Source organism: Chiloscyllium plagiosum, unplaced genomic scaffold (assembly GCF_037043375.1).
Source record: "Chiloscyllium plagiosum isolate Xiang-an unplaced genomic scaffold, Cpla_swu_hap1 HiC_scaffold_40, whole genome shotgun sequence".
Classification (NCBI taxonomy): domain Eukaryota; kingdom Metazoa; phylum Chordata; class Chondrichthyes; order Orectolobiformes; family Hemiscylliidae; genus Chiloscyllium; species Chiloscyllium plagiosum.
Window position 1 is genome coordinate 18568986 of NW_028270178.1, and position 20629 is coordinate 18589614.

General features: G+C 45.0%; 1 protein-coding gene across 2 annotated transcripts; it reads left to right on the top strand.

Annotated features, from left to right (window-relative positions):
- The first annotated feature begins 362 nt into the window (after positions 1 to 362).
- LOC122544139 (NACHT, LRR and PYD domains-containing protein 5-like) lies at positions 363 to 18101 on the top strand. 2 transcript variants are annotated; one of them, XM_043683179.2, is made up of 8 exons: positions 363 to 476; positions 1768 to 2509; positions 5146 to 5202; positions 13472 to 14519; positions 15404 to 15490; positions 16578 to 16748; positions 17132 to 17299; positions 17543 to 18101. In XM_043683179.2, exons 2-8 carry the CDS (start codon positions 2137 to 2139, stop codon positions 17628 to 17630), a joined length of 1992 nt encoding a protein of 663 aa, XP_043539114.2. In that variant the 5' UTR covers positions 363 to 476; positions 1768 to 2136; the 3' UTR covers positions 17631 to 18101. The 2 variants fall into 2 exon arrangements, with proteins under 2 accessions (XP_043539114.2, XP_087837623.1); XM_087981497.1 differs by lacking the exon at positions 17132 to 17299.
- Positions 18102 to 20629: the final 2528 nt, after the last annotated feature.

Here is a 20629-nt window from a genome sequence, read left to right on the forward strand (position 1 = left end):
TTTTGTTGTTTTGGTCGTTACCTTTAAATAGCACTCCTTTTGGAAATGACCTACGACCTGTTGCTAACACCCCTTTGGATCCAGCTCTTGTTTGTGTTGCTGCTGGTTGGGGTCAGAGTGGGAGCTGAGCTGGGGGGAAGCGAAGGATGAGGCAGAGGGATAGTGGTAGGGGGAGAGAAGCAAGTGAATGGATTGATGGATGGCCTCACGATACTCATGGACTGAAAAAAATTGGCAGGATCCCATGTTTCCGCTGTCACGCTGTGTTTGACCTTTGTTCAGGGTGCGCCCGGGAGTCGAACTTGAGAGCAAGCATATTCTGGAAAAAAGGCAGAGTAAGTGAAGACGTAAGGGCAATGATTAAAACTCAGCAAACATGGAGCCAGTGAGACCGGAAAAGATTTACACAAGGAAATAACAGTGATAGCTCGGCCTTCTTTGCATTAATTGTCTGAGGCAACATTCACCAACAGTGGGTAAGGTTGTGGTCATATATTACTGGTGAAATCCCAGGGATTTATTGCTCGGTTGGACAGCCTACAACCATGAGGCTGCTGTATTACACCAACTCGTTCCATGTTAGCGTCTCGTGCTTGCTTTTCCGTGTCAGCTTTTGACCACAAACAAACCCTGGCAACAGAAACTTATGAGGAAACTCAGGAGGTCTGGCAGCATTTGTGAAAACAGAGACAGACAGAGAGACAGACAGACAAAGAGACAGAGAGAGAGAACGAGAAAGAGGGGGGGACAGAGACAGACAAACAGACAGACAAACATAGACATAGAGATAGAGAGTGAGAGACACAGAGAGAGCCAGAGAGAGAGAGACAGGGAGGAGAAAGTGAGGACTGAAGATGCTGGGGATCAGAGCTTAAAAATCTGTTGCTGGAAAAGCACAGCAGGCCAGGCAGCATCAAAGGAGAAGGAGAAGCGACGTTTCGGGCATAAGCCCTTCTTCAGAGAGACGGAGAGACCTAGTTAACGTTTACGAAACATTCCTGGAGAAATTCAGCAGATCTGGCGGTATTGCTAAAAAGACAGAGCCAGAAACAGGGTTAAAGTGTCACATCTAGTGACCTTTCCTCATAGTCCTGAGACTTTCAGTATACTGATGAAGAGAATCTGGATAAGCTAAGGTTGATTTATTTGGAGGGGAGAACCCGATAGAGGTGTCTAATAATATGAGAACATTAGGTGGATATTTCTGAAAATGGACAATGATTTGGGATGGTTGTTGGACTCACTAAACATCCATCAGTTGGGTTCATAATTGACCATCTGCTTGGGTAGGATTCAGATCCCTGACTGCCTAGCATTCAGCTATCTCTATAGATTTTTTAACCCATTAACTTTTAATCTGTGTTTCCTGAATGTCGGCTTTTCCATCATTGAGATAGATCTCACGCTGCCTATTATGCCCAGCCTGTTCAGGATATGGAACACCTCCAACGAATCCCTCCTCAACCGCCTTATCTTTGAGCAGAAGGATCTGAATATATCTGGTTGACATGCAACTGAAAACTCTGGAAATATTCTTCAATCTTTGCCACCACCTGGTGTTACAGTAGGGTCAGCATTATCACATTCGTTGAGTCACTACAGATATTGTTCCTTTATCAACCTCTGTCTACGGCTTCACTTCTCTCAAATTATTGCCTAAACAGAAGAAGGAGAACTGGCAGGGGCGAGGGGGGAGGAGGGGGAAGGGGATTGGGGTCCAAATGTCTGTAAAATAAAACCTCTCTTTTGTAAATTCTCCCCACGCAGGAAATCAACTTGATTGTAGATGGAATTCCCTCAGGAGGAAATGGAGAAATGAACTTAGGGACGAAGGATTAAAAACTGTTCGCTCTCTACAATGGTACGCTACTTCACTAGACACATCTCGGCAGTAGGGGGAACTCGAACCCAGCCTCCAACTCATAAGTAGGGACGCTACAACCGCACCACACGACCCTCGAAGTGAAGCAACTGCCGAGCTACAGGTGGCGTTAGATGACCCTTCAATGTACATTTGGAATATGAGCTTTTTTCCGGGGTGGTGGACAGAATCCACCAGGTGAAACATAAAGGATTGGATTAAATAGTATCAGAAGAAGGAGTAGGGATTGGACGTCAAATCATTCAGTTGGAAGAATGGCCAACATGGAAGTAGCGAATAAATCAGACTCTACACACAAGGATGGAGTCTGGAAGAAGCAGAGAGAGCCGTTTGCCACTGGAACTGATAAAGATCTTTGTTGTTTTCGGCGATTGTTCAGTTGCCTCTGTTGTCAGTCCCGAAGCATGGATTTGAGAGAAAACGCGTCACTTGTAGCAGTGGAAGACGTCAGTCCCCATTACTGTCTCTCCAACCCTGCCTTCACGACTTACCCTCACGATTCCCGTACTGAGGATCATCAAACACCCAGGGTGACCTCACCAATGATGCCGGACATGACAGATTCGGAAGATGCAGAGCCACAAGAGGTCAAGCAGGATCAGGCATCGGCTAACGAAGGAAGCACAGGTAGAAGGGATTTTGTTAAAATTGAGAAGGTACAGAAACGATTCACATGGGTCTGGCCGGGAATATCCTTTTATTTCCATATTTCCATTCAAGGCCAATCTGGCTCACATTGCTATCGTGCATTGTAAAATATCACAATGCGAGGGCATAGATTGTAGGGCCAAAGGGGAAAAAGTTAAAAGGGACCGAAGAGGGAAATCTCTCACGCAGCGTTTGGTGCATGTGCAGAATGAGCAGCCAGAGGAAGTGGTGGAGGTTGGTACAATGACAACATTGTAAAGGTATCAAGATGGGTATATGAATAGGAAGGGTTTAGATGGATATGGGTCAAGTGCTTGCAAATAGCACTAGATTAATTTAGCATATCTGGTCGGCCTGGTCGATTTGAGCAGAAGGGTCTATTTCAGTGCTGTGCTGGACTCTCTGGCTTGAGTGTAAAAGAAAATCTGTTTATTTTCTCTTCTGCTGATTGGCTCTATCCCAGAAACTGAGCCTGACGTTGTACTGTACATTTCTTGTTACCACTATCCTAACAGTTCTCACTGTGTGAAACTGAAGAACAGTTATACCTGAATCATTGACCTATTCATATTCTGATGCTACCTGGCTCCGTGTGTTCTTCCAGCCTCCTGTTTGTCTACTGTCTGAAAGTGAAGGCATGTCATTTGTCACCTAGCATTGAAAGCTATATGAATTAAGAATTACATATAACACAGAAAAATTGGAGACTAATTTACTTCGTCATTGGTTTGTTATTTAAGCATAAAGAAATGCAAATTGACAACAACTGTTTATGTAATCTGCATGCAGTATGTTTTTATTTTCAAACTATTATTTGAGTATAATTATGGCTTACCAAGGTGAACCAGTAAATGGATTTAATTTTAAACAGCCAACATGTGAACATTCCATGTACATTCTGAGGCCTCAATTATGTTGTCCTCAAATGTGTGTACAGATCGACTTGTGGTTAGACTCCATTTACAACTCACTGGCTATAATAGAGAACTACCTGAATTACACTACAGACCAACCAGATCACAGGGCTCCTGTCTCATTGGAGAGAAAGTTGATGTTCACCAGGCCTCTGCCAAGGAGTGATGTTGAGAATTAATGCTTTTTTGTGGTTACCTCAGCTGATGCAGGAATTGAACCCTCACTGTTGGTCTCATTTCACATCACAAGCCAGTTGTCTAAGCTAACCGCACCCCTGAATTAGTCACAGCCCACCTCACAAAAAGCACAAATTATTAGATTACAAAGCAGCAGATATTCCCTCTAGAGAGCCCAAAAGTTTACCATCTCCTATCTCGGCATCATCGTCCAGTCATGCGCTCACAACCAGCCAGCACTCTCTGTGAACTTGCCTTGCCAAGACATCATTACCAAAACAAGCATAATTGAAGGCATTAGCAAGGGAAACCCATCATTATGAAACCTGATACTAACAGCTGGCGTGATACTTTTCTTAGGATACACTCAAAAACTGAAAGTAGACCGGACTGGGGAAGAGCCCAATAATACAAAATAAAAAGAACCTCTTCTATCCTCAATCAGTATCCACCTACGTCACAAGTTTTAATGAACCGTTTCTGTACAGGGTACAAAATTGCAAAGCAAGGTGACACTCTGGTTCAATGGTTAGCACTGCTGTCTCACAACCTTGGGTGCCTGGCTGTGTACAGTTTGCATGTTCTCCCTGTGTGTGTATGTTTTCTTTGGGTGCTCCGGGTTTCTCCCACAATCTAAACGTGTGCAGTTTTGGGTGGATTGCCATAGTGACAATGAATGTGAAGCCAAGGTCAGTTAGTACGTGGTGGGTCTGGATGAGATGCTCCTTGGAGGTTCAGTGAGGACTCGATGGGCTGAATGCCTTCCTTGCACAGCGTAGGAATTCTGTGATAATATTCAGTCTGATTCATTCCCCAACACTGATAACTGTTTAAACTTACCCACACGTTGCATGCAATGGGAACGTGATGGCCTCGTGGAATTATCGCTGGAATATTAACGCAGAGACAAAGTTCATGGGGGTCCATGGTCACATCCAACTTTGATTTTTTATTAAGAAGCCTGGAATTAAGAGACTAATGACCATAAATCCGTTGTTGATTGTTGGCAGAAATCACTCTGGTGCACTGAGGTCCATTCAGGAAGTAAGCTGTTATCTTACCTGTGGCTACACGTGACTCCAGACCCACAGGAATGTGGTTGACCCTTAACTGCCCCCTGCGATGAGCATTAAATCCTGGTCTAACCAGCAACACAGAATCCTGTGAACGACTAGGATATATAATCACATATGAAGTTGATTGAGATGTCATTCTCCAATTTGATTTAAGGCTATGTTTAATGTTTTGTTTGTTCTCCCACCCTGACTTTTGCAACTGAACACATGCGACATTAATGTGTATTCAGTAGAAGCAGGAGCAGTAGACATTTCCTCAGAATGGGCACAATGGTTACCATCTCCCATTTGATTACCATCATCCAGACATACACCGATAACCAGCCAGAGCTCTCTGTGCATTTGCCTTACCGAGACATTTACAAAACAAGCATAATTGAAGGCATAGGCTAGAGAAATGGATTATTGTGAAGCCTGTTATTAACAGCTAATGTATTACTTTTCTTAGGTTGCACTCAAGAACTGGAGGTAGACCACACTGGGAAAGAGCCTAATCATCCAGAAGGCAAGTAACCTGCGTAATCCTCAAATTTAATAACTATCCCTTCAAAAGTTGCAATGCACTGTTCCAGTACAAGGCATTTGAAACTCTCCGCAGTATTAACAATGAAGAGAAAGTAGAAAATCCAACTCATCTCCATTCTGTGTGGTATCAGAAATTGGTATCATATACACCAATCACCTTCATTTACTTTTGCACAAGACACAGGCTGTGACGTGCCAACTCGGAATCAATCCTCCACAACTTCGAAGTCCTACACAGTGATGAAACAGGGGCTGCGGGCCAACAAGCCTACATTGAGTTTCTGAAGAGTAACCCATGCAGACCCATTCCACGACTCCATTATCCCCCGAACAATGCAACTCACCTCCACAATCCCGACCAATATGGCAATTCAGCTTGGGCAGTTCACTTAACCTAGGCCAAAGTGAGGACTGCAGATGCTGGAGAATTGAGTCAAGGTTATAGTGGTGCTGGAAAAGCACAGATCAGGCAGCATCCAAACAGCAAGAAAATTGATGTTTCAGGCAAAAGCCCTTCATTGTCGATTTTCCTGCTCCTTGGATGCTGCCTGACCTGCTGTGCTTTTCCAGCACCACTCTAATATTGACACCAATCCCCAGCATCTGCAGTACCCACTTCTGGCTCACGACCGAACTGCCCCAGGCCCAGTTTCTTCCAGGCTGGTTGTCGACCACTCAGCTCCCAGTTGCCCCGCGTACTAACTGCATCACCCTCGGCCACTTTCCTATGAGCAGGTTGTCAATCATTTGGTCTCCGGTCGCCGTGTACTAGCTGAACTCCCCAGGCCCCCTTTTTCTTCCAGGCCAGGTATCGGCCTCCAGGTTCCCAGACACCCTGCACACTAACTAAACCACCCTCTGGCCTGTTTCCTACACAAGGGCGGTCTGCCTTCCAGCTCCGGGCCACAGCATGTAGTCGTGACACTTTTACCTGATCGCATTCTGACGGACCAGCCATCGATTGTCCAGTTACCAGCCTTCCTGCATAACTACTGGTCCTCTCCCGGTCGGCCTTCCTACGGGCTGCTCTCGGCTGCCTTCCTCAGCCTCTCCCCATAGTGAGGGCAAGCCCTAGACTGACTTGCCTGTGAGCACACTATCAGTTGCCTGACTTTAACTGCCCCTGTACTGACAGTCTCTTCCTGGACAGCTTTCCTCCAGATTTGTCATCGACCCTGCGGCCTCGAGCTAGATAGTATACTGGCTGCTCTACCCAGACCAGCTTTCCTATGGGATAACTGCTGGATACCTGGCCCCAGTCACCCCGTGTATAAAACAGACCTCCCGCCAATCTGCTTCACCAAGCCAGTCGTTGACTTTCAAGCCCCTGCCCCCCCCCCCCCCCCCCCCCACCTCCCCCCCACGTATTGACTAGCCCACTGTGGCCCGCATCCCTCTGGGTCAAATATCGGCTCCTCAACCTCTGGATAACCCCGCGTATTAACTGGCCGTGAGCCAGACTTCTAGTGCATGGGTCGGCTGAGGGCTATTGAGCACCTAAACCCTCACAATCCCCAACTGGCCTACTAACATCCAGCTATCCAATGCCCAAAGGCAGAGTACACTTCAGCAGGCAGAACCCACACCAAATCGCAGAGTCCACTCCAGCAGGCATCAAATGTTCACTTCCCAGCGTCCATACAGGGCTTCAAAACTTTGCAGAGGACTCGTCCACCCCGAGAGGCCCAAATCTACTCACATAGGAAGGGTTTATCTGGAAAGATGCAGTTGACTCAATGGCTTAGTCCAAACACCAAAAAGTGAATGTGCAAGCAAAAAAAAACAAGGAAGTGAAATTACAGAAAAACAGCGTGCAAGGGCTAAACTCTATCACAAAATTAGTGTAGTTCTTTCCTCAAAATAAATCAGAGTGCCACACAGTCTGTAACCAGCCAGTTAAACAACATTTCCCTCATGAGAACTGAAATACATTTGTAACACACTGACTGCAAAGATCAGCCATCTCAGGAATCAGTTTTAATAAAGGAACAACAAGAAAACGCATAGTGTGAAAATCAGCTATTTCAGGAATTAGTTCCCCAACAACAAAAAAAACAACCGCAGCACACGTGGGCTATATGGCCAGTCAACTCAGAGTCAGTCCCCCTGAATTGACTAGGGTTTAATTCTCCATCTTATGTTATTTTCAGCCAGTTGTCAAGTGAGGAGCATCTAATCTATTTTTATTTGATAAAAAAAAACAACAAAGCAATAACACAACAACAGCAGTTCACAAAAAAAACTAATTACAGGGAGGATGCAGCAAGGCCAAACACTGCTCAGTGAACAGGGAAAGGAGGGAAATCCTCAAATCCCAACTTCAGTCATCAAAAAAAAAAGAAAACTAAAGTAAAACACAGAGAAGACAGTTCAATCCAATGAAAAAACAGTGCATAGAACATTATACCCCGCAGCAACCCAGCAAGCCACAGATCCCTCCCACCTTTCGGCCCCTCAAAGTTACCCTCCCATATGTTCCTTCCAGTTCTCAGTTGCTCCAAGTGCTTTCTGGCTGCTGAATCCATCCTTGTGCACCTTCGGCCTGTGCACTGCTCTGACATTCCAGCCACCTGTAGAACAGGCTGTCCCCCTCCCTGAGGTGACAGCGCACAGGGAAGCCCACACGCCTTCTGACTCTCAGTCACCCCAACACACTTTCCAGCCACCTCTAGGGCAGCCGTCCCACCCTTTCCTCGGGACGACAGTGCTCAGGATGACCTACACACTTTCCAGCTGTCGGGGCAACCAACAACAGAATGGCCTACTCACCTTCTGGTTCACAAGACGGCCTACCCACCCTCGGCTCTCGGGGTCACAGCTTTCGAGACGAGCTATAGGCCTCCCAGCTCATGGTAAAGCCTGCCAGACCCAGGGACACACAAGACCTTTTTTTTTTTGATGCTATGCAGAGTCCATTGGCACACAGAATCCACAACCAAAGGCAGAATCCACTCCAGTATGCACTGTCCACTCCTGATGGTAGCACATTCATACCCCACAACACATACAGGTGTTTAGTCTCCACAGAGGCCTGGTACATCCACAGAGGACTAGGCCCACTCACTGAAATACATGTCATTGTAAAAGTGCAGTTAATTCATAGGTACTCAGTCCACTCCAGCAAATGCTAACCTCCCAGCATAGAGTCTTTAGAGGCTTAGTCCACCCACAGAGGTCCAGGCCTAACTACAGAGGAACATTATATCTGGGAAAATGCAGCCAACACACACGGGCTCAGTCCAAACACCAAAAAGTGAAAATACATGCAAAGAAAAAGTGCAGACAATAAAAAACAGAGTTTAAGGGCTAAGCCCTGCCACAAAAGCAGCAGAGTCCTATTTTCTTTTCAAAATAAAAAGAGGCTGTAACTATCCAGTGAAATAATAGTTTCCTAAGAAGAGCTGAAATGCACCTGTAGCACATCGACACAGTTAGTCAGTCAGCCAGCCAGCCAGTTTAGCAATCAAATCCCCAAAATCAAAACCAACAACAGTACACACTGACTGTGCCATCCAGTTCATTGTCAGTCAGTTGTTAACTGAGGAGAATCTAATCTCCTGTTCTTTTAATTTTATGGAACGGTTAAAAAAGGACAATCATTTCACAATAAACAAGTAGCAGTTCACAAAAAACCATCACAAAAAACAAGGGAACGGGCAGCAAGACCATAACCCATACTCCATCATTTAATTAGTTAACAGGGAAATGAGGGGGAACTTCAAATCCCATCAGGCCTTCAAAAAGGAAACAGCATCAAACACTGACATGTCAGTCCAATCCAATGAAAAACAGTACATAGACCACAGACCCCAACAACCTCAACCCCTCCCTTATTCTGCCCACTCGAAGGCAGCCCACCCTACTTGCCTTCTTGCTGTTAACCCGTGCCCCTTCTGGATCCCGAATTCACCTCTACATACCATCTGGTTCGTACCCACCTCGATGCGTCATTCACTCTGTGGACTGCCACCACCTGGTCACCTTTAGGACAGCCAACCTCACCCTTTTCTCGATACAACAGTGCTCAGGACCACTTGCCAACTTTTCAGCTCTCGGGGCGGCCGGAATCAGGGTGCCTACCCACCTTCCAGCTATTGGGACAGCCTGCTCACCTTCCTGTTCACAGGATGGCTCTTCACCTGCCAGCAGTCGGATGATCTATGAACCTGCCAAAATAGGCCTGCCAGAGGTAGGGACACCAAAACAGTGCAGGTGATAAAACCAAAAAGCTAAAAAAAGCCGTCAATTACCAAATTCCGAGTCCCCTCTGGTATGCAGAGTCCATTACCAAACACAAGAGTTCACTTCAGAATGCAGAATCAATTAACAGTAACAGACTCCACTGCAATATGCAGAGTCCATTGCCAGAAAGAGAGTCCACAAACAAAGGCAGAGCCAATTCCTGAAGGTTGCAAATGCACACGCCACAACTCACATTCAGGTGTTCCGTTTCCGTGGAGGCCTGGTCCATTCACAGAGGACTCGGCCCGCTCACATTAATACAGTCCATTACAAATTGTGCCCACTCCAAACAGGCAGGGTCCACTCCAGCACACACACCTATTCAGTCTTTACCGAGGCCTAGTCTAAGAACAGAGGACCAGGCCTCTCCACAGCAGAACAGTTCATCTGGAAAGGTGAATTATCTAACAAGGGCTTAGTCTGAACACCTAAACAAGTGAAAATACGCAAAAACCAGAGTGCAAGGGCTAACCCCTGTTACAAAATCAGTATGGTAATTTCTCAAGGTAAAGGAAAAAGTAACACAGGCTGGAAAACATCGTAAAATAACAGTTCCGTAATGTGAATTAAATTACACCTGTAACACATTGACTGTTCAGGTCAGCCAGTATAGAACTCAGTCCTCACTTAAAAAAGGAATACCAGTTAACAAACTGGACAGGTAGACCAGCCAGTTCAGGAATAGTGTCCCCCAAAACAGAAGCCAACAACAGTACCCACTGGCTGTAGACAGACACCGTGAAGTCAATACCCCTGCACTGAAGTGATTCTAAATCTCCATAGTATACTTTTTTTCTGAGTCAGTTGTCAACTGAGGACAATCTAATCTTTTGTATTTATATGTAAACTTTTTTTATATTTTGGTAAACAATAAGTTAACCATCAAAAGCAGTTTATAAGAAATAGCAATTTACAGGGAAAGGGACAGCAAAGCCAAACCCGCAAACCCCACCATACACAGGGAAAAGAGAAAGAACCTCAAATCCCATCTTATTATATCAAAAATGTAAACGCAATCACATACAGACAATCCAATAAGCCGAACAATAAAACAGAGCATATATCACAGACACCCCTGGCAACCCAGCAAACTACCCATCCCTCCCACCTTCCAGCTACTCAAAGGCAGCCTCGCCTTTGCTTTCTAGATCTTGGTCTGGCCCATGTCCCTTCTGGCTCTTGGGCCACCGTGACACACCATCCAGCCACCTCTAGGGCAGCCTCTCTTGTTTCACCACCTGCCCCCCCCCCCCACCTCATTTCAGTACAGCAACGATCAAGACGGTCTATCCACCTTCCATCTTCTCTAACCACTCTCCCAGCCACCTCAAAGGCAGCCCACTCGAGTACCTGCCTGGTGTAAGGGCACTAAGGTTGGATAATACACCTTCCAGCTCTTTGTCTTCCCATGCATACTATTTGGCTTTCACCCACACTGACGTGCCATCCAGCCTGTGGACTGCCCTGACACACCTTTCTTCCAACTCGAGGGCAGCCCATTCCTTTTCTTCGGACAACAGCACGCAGGACAGCCAACAAGCCTTCTGGATATCAGTTGCCCCTATGCGCCTTCTGGCTGTTGGCTGCTCTGACATACCTTCCAGCCACCTCTAGGTCAACCCGTCCCAAACACCCCTTCTTCGGGACGACAGTATTTGGAACAGCCTACTCACCCTCTAGCTCTTGGGGCGACCAGAACCGGGGTGGCTTACCCACCTTCCGCTTTGGGGGCAGCCTACTAACCTTCCAGTGCACAAGACTGTCAACTCACCCTCTGACTCTCGGGTTTACAGCTTTCTGGATAACATATAAGCCTCCCAGCTCAGAACAAAGCCTGGCAGGCACAGGGGCACACAAGACAGTGCAGGTAATAATTCCAGCAAGCAACAAGACAGAGCTAATTAGCAGCAAGCGGAATCCCTTCTGGTACAAAAAGCCCATTACGATACACCGTTCCCTTCAGAATGCAGAATTCATTCACAGGAACAAACTACACTGCAGAATGTAGAGTGCATTGTCAGAGATAGAATACAGAACAAAAGGCAGAATCCACTCAAGTGGACAGAGTCCACTCCAGAAGCAAATGCGCACTCCACAGCACAAAGGAGTTCAGTCTCCATAGAGTCCTGGCTGATCAATAGAGAACGAGGCCCACTCACAGGAACACAGTACATTGTAAAGGTGCAGTTAACTCATCTTTACAGGTTTCGTTCACTCCCAAGGCAGAGTCAACTCCCAAACTCCAGGATACAGCAAGTGCTCACCTCCCAGCGCACACACAGATGTTCAGTTTGCAGAGGCCTTGTCCAAGGATCAAGCCTACCCACAAGAACAGCTCATCTGGTCAGATGTATTTTCTCATAAGGGCTCAGTCCAAACACTAAAACGTGGTGAAGACATATTCAAAAAACAAAGAAAACTAGTGTCCAAGGGCTACACCCTGCCACAAAATCAACATTGTCCTTTTCTCAAAGTAAAAGAGTAACACGCAAACTGTAACGAGCCGGTAAAACAACAATTCTGTAATGAGAACTGAGTTACTTCTGAAACACATTGATTGCGTGGATCAGGCAGTTTAGATATCAGTCCTCAATAATAAAGAAAAAGAATAGCAGTTAACAAAACTGGCTTTGTAAACCAGCCAGCTCAGGAATCAGGTTTCCTCCAAAACAGCGGTGACACACTGACTGCAGCACCAGCCAGCACAGAGTCAGTCCCTTGAACTGAGGGGATTCTAATCTATTGGTTATATTTTGTTTCTCTCGTTATTTTTTTCCCCTTTTTCTTTTTTCTTTCGTTTTCTGTTGCCCAGCCAGCACAGAGACAGTCCCCTAAACTGAGGAGAATGTAAACCTCCTAGTTATCTCTCTCAGCCAAGGCTTTCCTGATTGTCTCAGGTTAACAGTAAACACTGACTGTGACCCAGCCACCACAGAGTCAGTCCCCTAATCTAAGGAGTTTCCACGTATTCTGGTTATATCGATCAGCCAAGGACTTCCCGACGAGCACAAGTTAACAACCTGAAACAAGGAGCTGGTAGTCAATAAGATCAACCTGGTTCCAATCGCTAAACTGTTTAAATTCAGTCACGGGATCTGTCAATCACTAGCCAGGCCTGCATTTAATGTCCATCCCAGAAGGCAGTTAAGACTCAGCCATATTGCTGTGGGTCCGGAGTCACATTTGGCCAGACCAGGGAAAGACAGCAGTTTCCTCTTCCAATGAACATGGGTGAAACAGATGGGCTGTTCCTGATATTTGACAGTGGATTTCAGATTTTCGCTGAATTAAAATTCCACTATTTTCAGTTTTTGTGCCTTTGTCCATAGAATATTAACTGGGTCTCTGGATTAACAGCAATAATCTCTCTGGGCCATCCCTCTCTAATAGTGAGTAGAGAGTCAAAAATCATTAGGACTACCAAAAGCGATCATATAAACGTTTATCAGAAAGGCAATTTACTTATTACATCATTGTGGCTTTTGCATTTCAATCTCCAAATCGACAGCTGTTAAAGCTCTCTACAGAGTTACACAGTACATAGACCTTGTGACAGAGTGGTAGTGTCCTATCTCTGAGCAAGGAGAACCTGGATCGATTCCCGTTTGCTGCAGGCAGTTTGATATAACACATTTGAGTGCGCTGATTATTGAGAAAATGTGTGCAGCATACAAATCTAGAGCCTTCGTGGTAGAGTCCCAAGCTTTGAATCAGGAGGTGTGAGTTGGGGTTCCTCTTGCTCCTGAACTGTGTAATAACATTACTGAACAGCTTGATATCTGATAAGCTGATGGGGTTCTGATTGTCCTACTCAGGTAGAAAGCTTTTATGTCGCAGTGGTGGTGTCCTTTCCTCTGAGCCGAGAGAGCTGGGTTATAGTTCTTTTGCTTCGGTCGTGCATAACAACATTTCTGATCAGGGTATGATAAGGAAACTGTATAGGATGTAAATCTGGATAATAGAGAGAAATGTTGACAATAATGCAAAAATGTTATTGTGATTCCTAGATCCCAATTTGCAGCAACAGCAGGAACAGCTCCAGGAAACCAGCCCGACATCCCACAATGACAAGAGTCTCCAGGAATTCACTGGGCATGAGAGACGGGAATATTTCGGGGAGTATTCCCGAAGGGCAGAGCCTGGGGCAGATGCTCCTGGACACACGGAGGAGAGTCGAGATCCCTCCTGCTTGTGTTCTAACCTTTCTCACTGTGAGAGCGCCCTCTCCTCTCTTGGCTTCTTGCTCACACCTCAGTGCGCCTCTGAGGGTAGTTCCCCAATGACGTTCACCCACTTCCTAACCAATCATGTCTTCAGGCCATTCATTGGTCAGGAAAAGAACTGCGTCCCACTTTTGCAGAAACTCTGTAAATTGGCCTACGAAGGACTTCATCGGGAGACCTCTGTCCTTCAAGAACCTTCCCGCCACCAGAGGCTCAGTCGATTGCAATTTCGATCCCACATCCCGGCTGAGATCTTGGAAAGGGAAGAATCTGCTAGCGGGGTCATGTATAGATTCCCCCACCCACTAGTACAAGGTTTCCTGGCGGCAGTGGATCAATTCCTGACCGCTGACCCCAGCAGTCTCCTCGTCGTCCTGGAGAGACATTCTGAAGGGAGAGATGCACGGTCCAGAGCATTTCGGCAATGCCTCTTTGGTCTTTGCTCTCCCCCTCTATCCCGGCTGCTGGGCGAGCTCCTGGGTCCTGCCCCGCGTGAAACAATTAGTAGGTTAACAGCATTTTTGGAGTCGAGGGTCCGAGCGGGAATACAGAGCGTGAACCGTGAGCCAAACACAGCAGAGCTGCTGCAGACCCTGTGCGATATCTATGAAGCTCAGGACGAAGAGCTAGCCAAGAGGACAGTGGGTTCCGCCAAGCAGCTGGCATTTGGAGGGTGGAACCCTGTAAAGCTGAGCCATATGGATTGTGTGGCTATCGCCATCGTGTTACAGCTGTGTCCCTCAGTGGAAGACCTCAACCTCAATAGCTGTCACATTGGAGATGAAGGATTGTGTTGCTTAGTCCCTGTCCTCCATCGGTGTAAAGTGCTGAGGTATAGTGAACTGGTATCATTTCACAGATGGTGACACCAGAAGGGAGGGAGGGATAGATATTACTAAATCACACACTGCAGATAGGACCCGTCGGCCCATCTATTCTATACCACCGAAACTATACGACTACTGACACTAATCCCACACTCCTGCACTGATGTTGATCGATCTGACATTTCAAGTGCTTGTAAGGTGTAAGATCTCCCACCTCTACTCCCCTCCCAGGCAGTGCATTCCAAACCCGCGGGATGATTTGATTGCCCTCAAATCCCGTCCAACCATTCCTGCCTTTAGTTGCCTCACCACCTCGACTCTTTGATGAAAGGAAATGGCTGCCTCTTACCCACTGTTTCTGTACCCCTGATGATCGTACACACCTGCCATCAGAATCCTCCCCACTCTGCTCCAACCTGAGCTTATCCCAGCCTCCCCCTTCACTCCCTCACCATCGTCCAAAGGCTCCATCCCAGGGGAAACATTCTGGTGAATCTCCCTCTGCACCCCATCCAGTACAGTCCCCTCTTCCCTCTTGCGCGGGGTTCAGGAACCACACACTGGACTCCAGCTGTGACCTGAAGTATAGTCTTTTTGCAGCTTCAACATCAGCTCCACGCCCTTACTGTCTGTACCACGACTGATAAAAGTTTGTGTTCCATGTGGCTTCTTATCACACTTTTAACCTATCGTGTCCACCCTCAGGGATGTGTGGACAGGCGTCCAGTTTTGGGTGGGGCTGCGGTGGGGATGGCGGTGGAGAAATACCGCAGAATTGGTCAAGTGTCAAAGTGATACCTGGCACTTGATACCTGTTGCATCGAGATATGGTGATTTTTTTTATGATGGGTATTAATTAAATAATCGTCTCTTTCTATTGAACCTGCAGGCTAAACCAGAACAAGCTGAGTGATGCGTCTTCTGAAGGATTGTTTACTGCACTGACCAGGACAGAATGCAAAGTACATACCCTGGAGTAAGGATATCTGATCGAAACTAGATACTATGGAATTTCTCAATGGGAATCTGCAAAATGTCCTGGGGTCCCAGGTTCAAATCCTAGTCGATGGTGACATTTGCAATGAAATGACAGAATTAAGATGTTAACAATGACAGTGTTGATATATAGAATTGCAACAAAAGGCCATTCGGCCAATGGGTCCGCACTGACCCACCAAACAGCATCCCACCGACTCCCTCCACCTTATCCATAACACCTAGTGTTTCCTATGGCTGACATACAAACCCTGCACATCCCTGGACACTATGGGAAAATATAGAATGGCCAAATCACCCTCGCCTACACACAACTAGGCACTATGGTACAATTTAACACGGCCAATCCAGCCTAACTGACACTTCCTTGGTCACTGTGGGAATATGTAACACGGCCAATCCAACCTAATCTGCACATCCCTAGACACTATGGGACTATTTAGCATTGCCAAACAACTTGAACCTTCACATCCCTGGACACTATGGGACAGTTTAACACGGTCAATGCATCCTGATCTGCACATCCCTGGGTACGATGGGACAATTTAACGTGACCAATCCACCCTAAGCTGCACATCCCAGAACACGACTGGACAATTTAACACTGTGAATCCACCCTAACCTACACATTCCGTTGAAGCTAGTGGACAACTTATCATAGCCAATCATCCTCACCTGTACATCCCTGGGTACTTTGGAACAATTTAGCATGGCCACTCCAACCTAACCTGTACATCTTTGGACTGGGTGTGAAAACCAGACCAGATGGAAGAAACCTACGCAGACACTGGTAGAACGAGAAAATTCCACACAGACAGTCGCCTGAGAGTGGAATTGACCCCGGGTCACTGGCATTATCATACAGGAGTGTTAACCCCTGAACCATTCATTATTAAAAACATCTGGTTCACTCATTTTACCGGTTTATGAAGAGTGCCGGTGGATGATGTGCGTTTAAAATGAAGTTTGCTCTTAAATAGGTACAACTGACTATGTCGATGTAGGCCTGGCAAGATATTAATATATGTCTTCAGATAATTCATGGAGTGTGTGCTGGACTCTTGCAGGTTGTGGGGTAACCATTTGACTGACGTGTTTGCTGAACACTTTAAGTCAGCGCTCCATGTAAACCGCACGCTAGAAGTATTGGTTTTAAGTCACAACAGTCTGGGTGATTTGGGAGCCAGAGGATTGACAGCTGCCCTCATGGATCCTGGCTGCAAAATCAAAATATTGAGGTACGTGAATGCTGAACTCACCTCAGTAACAACCGACAACCATATTACCGTGGCGTGGAGAAGTAGAAGTTAAAATAGGGTCTGCCAGCTAGATCTCATAGCATGCGGGTTTCCTAATTGTGGGTGTTAATCCGGTCCAATCAGGGAGCACTGGCTGACATATCGTAAGTGTGAGTGTCAGAGATACTGACACTCTAGGACCTGAATCTTAATGAGGCAAGTCTAAAGTCATGAATTGTTCATGTAGAAATAAAGGGAGACTTGGGCTAATGGCCTCTAAGAATTATGTGAGAAACAATTTCCACTGTAGAATGGGTTAATTACATTTTAAGTTAGGAATAGCAATCCCTTAAATTATTCTGTGGCTCTGTCACATTCTGCAGATTGGATTGCAACGACCTAACTGACCACTGTGTGCAGGACATTGCTTTTTCCGTTGGTTTCAACTGGTCTTTGGAGGGTTTGGATTTGGACAGCAATTATTTCAGTGATACATCCATCCCTTCATTCATAAGTCTCATAAAAAAGAACACAGGATTGAAGTGGATCAGGTCGGTACCCAATCAGACTCTCATCATTATTCTGCGAGATCTTTATTTGTTGCTGACATCATTATGAAGGAATGCATCTGTGACAACTGAGCAAATTGTGTTATTGGGCGATCACAGATACTTAAATGAAGTGTTTCAGCTCGATCATTTGCCTTAATAGCTCGGTGCTATATTATACAGTTCATTTCAATCTCTCTTTGTTTTGTTCCAACTTTACATTCAATGTTAACTTTCTCTTTACAGGTTGGCTGGTAACAAGTTTTCGTTATTTGGCAAAACCCAACTGGGGTCATTGCAACTACACAGAAAAGGCTGTGAAGTGTGGGTGTGACTTGTAAACTAATATGAGACTTGCAATGAACATGGACCAGTGCTCACAGGGCAAACATACTTCTGTATAAATCTGTAAAAATCTGTAAAGAATGCAAATGCAATGAACTGTGGCAATTATGTTTGTACTAAAGTCTGTTTGCATAACTATCTTACTTTATTTCCATAATCTAATTCATTGCGAAATAAACTGTGGAATTAAAACAACTATAGCTTAATGTATAAACAGCACTTTCAAAAAGAAAAATCACCAATTCCATGAATTTTTTGCGGATTCCTAGGTGAAGTCTGACTGGTTCCATGTTTGCTGAGTTTTAATCATTTCCCTGTTACACTTTCTCTTACTTTACTCTTTTTAAACTCTGCTTGCTTTTAAGTTCGATCCCCAGGCGCACCCTGATCAAAGGTCAGCTGCAATGTGCCAGAAGACAACATGGGATATCTAGTTGAAAACAATAAAGGTGGTGAATTAAATGCTGGCTTTTATATCAACAGGACTGGTGTGTAAAAATGCAGACGTTACGCTGCAATGATACAAGACTCACGTTAAAACCCATTTGGGCACTGTGAGCAGACCTCGGCCCCACACCTTAGGAAGGAGAAATTGGCCATGGAGGGAGTACGATGTTGGTTAACAAAAATGGCATCTGGACTGCACGGGTTAAGTTATGAGGATAAATTGTACAAATCACGCAAGTTTTCAAAGATATTAACAGGAAAAGACAGGTTCGATTAACTATTTCCACTGATTGGGGAATCTAGAACAAAGCAGTATAGTCTGAAAATTTGGGTCAGATTGGCTTTGTGAATGTCCACGTTGTCTTTTATCTCATGGAGTGACACATTCTAGTGGCCTTCCTGCGCCGCGTCAGATGTGTATTTCTTGGAGAATTTGATCCTGTCTGCTGTTCAAAATATTATTTCTAAATTGTAGACCCTGTTCCCAGTCCAGATGAATCCAAAAAATAATAAATGGAAATACACACACACAAAGAGACACACACACACACAAACACTTTCAGTAATTTCGCTCTGCTAGTTTCTATTATTCATTACTCATTCTCTCTCACTCACAAACACACAGACTACGCATACACTCTGTCTCTAATCCACGCGTGCACACACACACCATCAGCAATCTCACTTATAGTTTCCATCTTTAATCATACACTCTGCCGGTACCACTTACAAATAAACACACACACACACACACATACACACACACACCTTCAGCAACCTCACTCTGCTAGTTTCTCTCCCCAGACCGGCTGGGTTTCTCTAACTATTTCATATGCAAATTAGGCTTGTTTGCTCCAGGACGTAACATATTAAGGGCTGACCTGATCAAAGTCTTCGAGATCTGAACAGGAGAAGACAGGGGAGATGGAGATATACTATTCCCACTGCTTGGGGATTTTAATACGAGGAGCATATTCTGAGAAGGCGAATGTGGAGATTGAAGATACTGGATATCAGATACTGGAGATCAGTGTGGTGCTGGAAAAGTACAGCACGTCAGGCAGCATCTGAGGAGCAGGACAATTGACAGTTCAGGCATAAGCCCTTCATCAGGAATGAACATAGTCCGAGAATTAGTACCAGACCATTCGAGAGATATGTTAGGAAAGGCTTCTACACAGAAAGGGTTGGCGATATTTAAAATTCTCTTGCACTAATGGCACTTCCAGTTGTTAATTTTAAATCTGAAATAGATCAAGTTTTGTTAAGCAAATGTCTGGTGGGATATGTGCCAAAGGTAGGCCTACTTCAGATTCCACATGTTATGTTCTTCTGCTCGGAAGGGGAAAGCTACACCTTGTTTTGTCTTCATTTTTCTCAGCACACCATTTGCCTAAAAAGTGGACACTGCCAATATTTGATGATGATTTATTATCTTACATGGAATGCAAAAGTTGTTTTGGTCATTCCCCGTATCTGGAAGTTATCATCTGGCAAAATAATTACTGTATACTTATCCGAAATGTTCAGAGTCCATCAAGCAAAATATTAATTTTGAATCATTTGTGAAATGGACTATGCGCATATAGATTAGCTAGGGTATTATTCAGATGGAACTGCTTGAAATTCTGATAAAGAAGTTAATAAATAATTCAATAACTGAAACGATGAATCAGTTCACTGAGGAGACGTTTACCAAGGACGCACATTCCAACTATCAGCATTTTGTTTTCTCTCGCAATTGCAAGTTAAATGATATTACAGGGCATCATATCAGCACACTGTTCATTCTCTTCTAGAGAAATAAACTCAATGAATCAGCTTGTCATGAAAAGATTTATCCAACTAAGGAGGAAAACTTTCTGTTTGTGTTGCTGTTTAAAAGAAACAGTCAATTGTCTAAAACTCCCTGGTGATTCCAACCTACTCAGACATTTGAAATAGCCAAACCTTTGAACACAACTTTTTAAGCTGAAGAATTCCTCAGGCCACGCAGTCACCCTGTGACCCAGTAACCAGTTAGTTATGTTGTGGGTAACTCACGACATGGGTCTGTTAATTCAGCTGCTAATGCATAAATCTCAGACAAACACGTCCTAAAACAATAAGTTAAACTTTATGGCACGTAGCAACCGAAATAAAGGCTCTCAAGTTAAGCCTCAAATGTCAACTTGGACATCACCTGGTTAATGATGGGACATGTTCATGCCAATCAGAAATCTTAAATTAATCTAATTCCACTTGCCAGCATTTGGCCCATAGTCCTCTAAGCTATAGCCATTCCTAGACCTATCCAATGCCTTTAAAATGTTGTAATGTAAACCAGCCTCCACCACTTCCTCTGGCAGCTCATTTAATAAACATATCTCCCTCCCATTGCCCCTCCCACTACTGGAATCACCATGGAGTTTTAGACAATTGATTGTTTCTTTTAAACAGCAACACAAACAGAACGTTTTCCTCATTAGTTAGGTAAATCTTTTTTATGACAAGCTGAATCATTGAGTTTATTTCTCTAGAAGAGAATGAACAGTGTGCTGA

Coding starts and splice junctions, on each gene's coding strand:
- LOC122544139 (XM_043683179.2), top strand. CDS start 2,137: ATGGCCAACATGGAAGTAGCGAATAAATCAGACTCTACACACAAGGAT. Junction 2,510..5,145: donor GGCTAACGAAGGAAGCACAG/GTAGAAGGGATT, acceptor TACTTTTCTTAG/GTTGCACTCAAGAACTGGAG. Junction 15,491..16,577: donor TGCAAAGTACATACCCTGGA/GTAAGGATATCT, acceptor GGACTCTTGCAG/GTTGTGGGGTAACCATTTGA.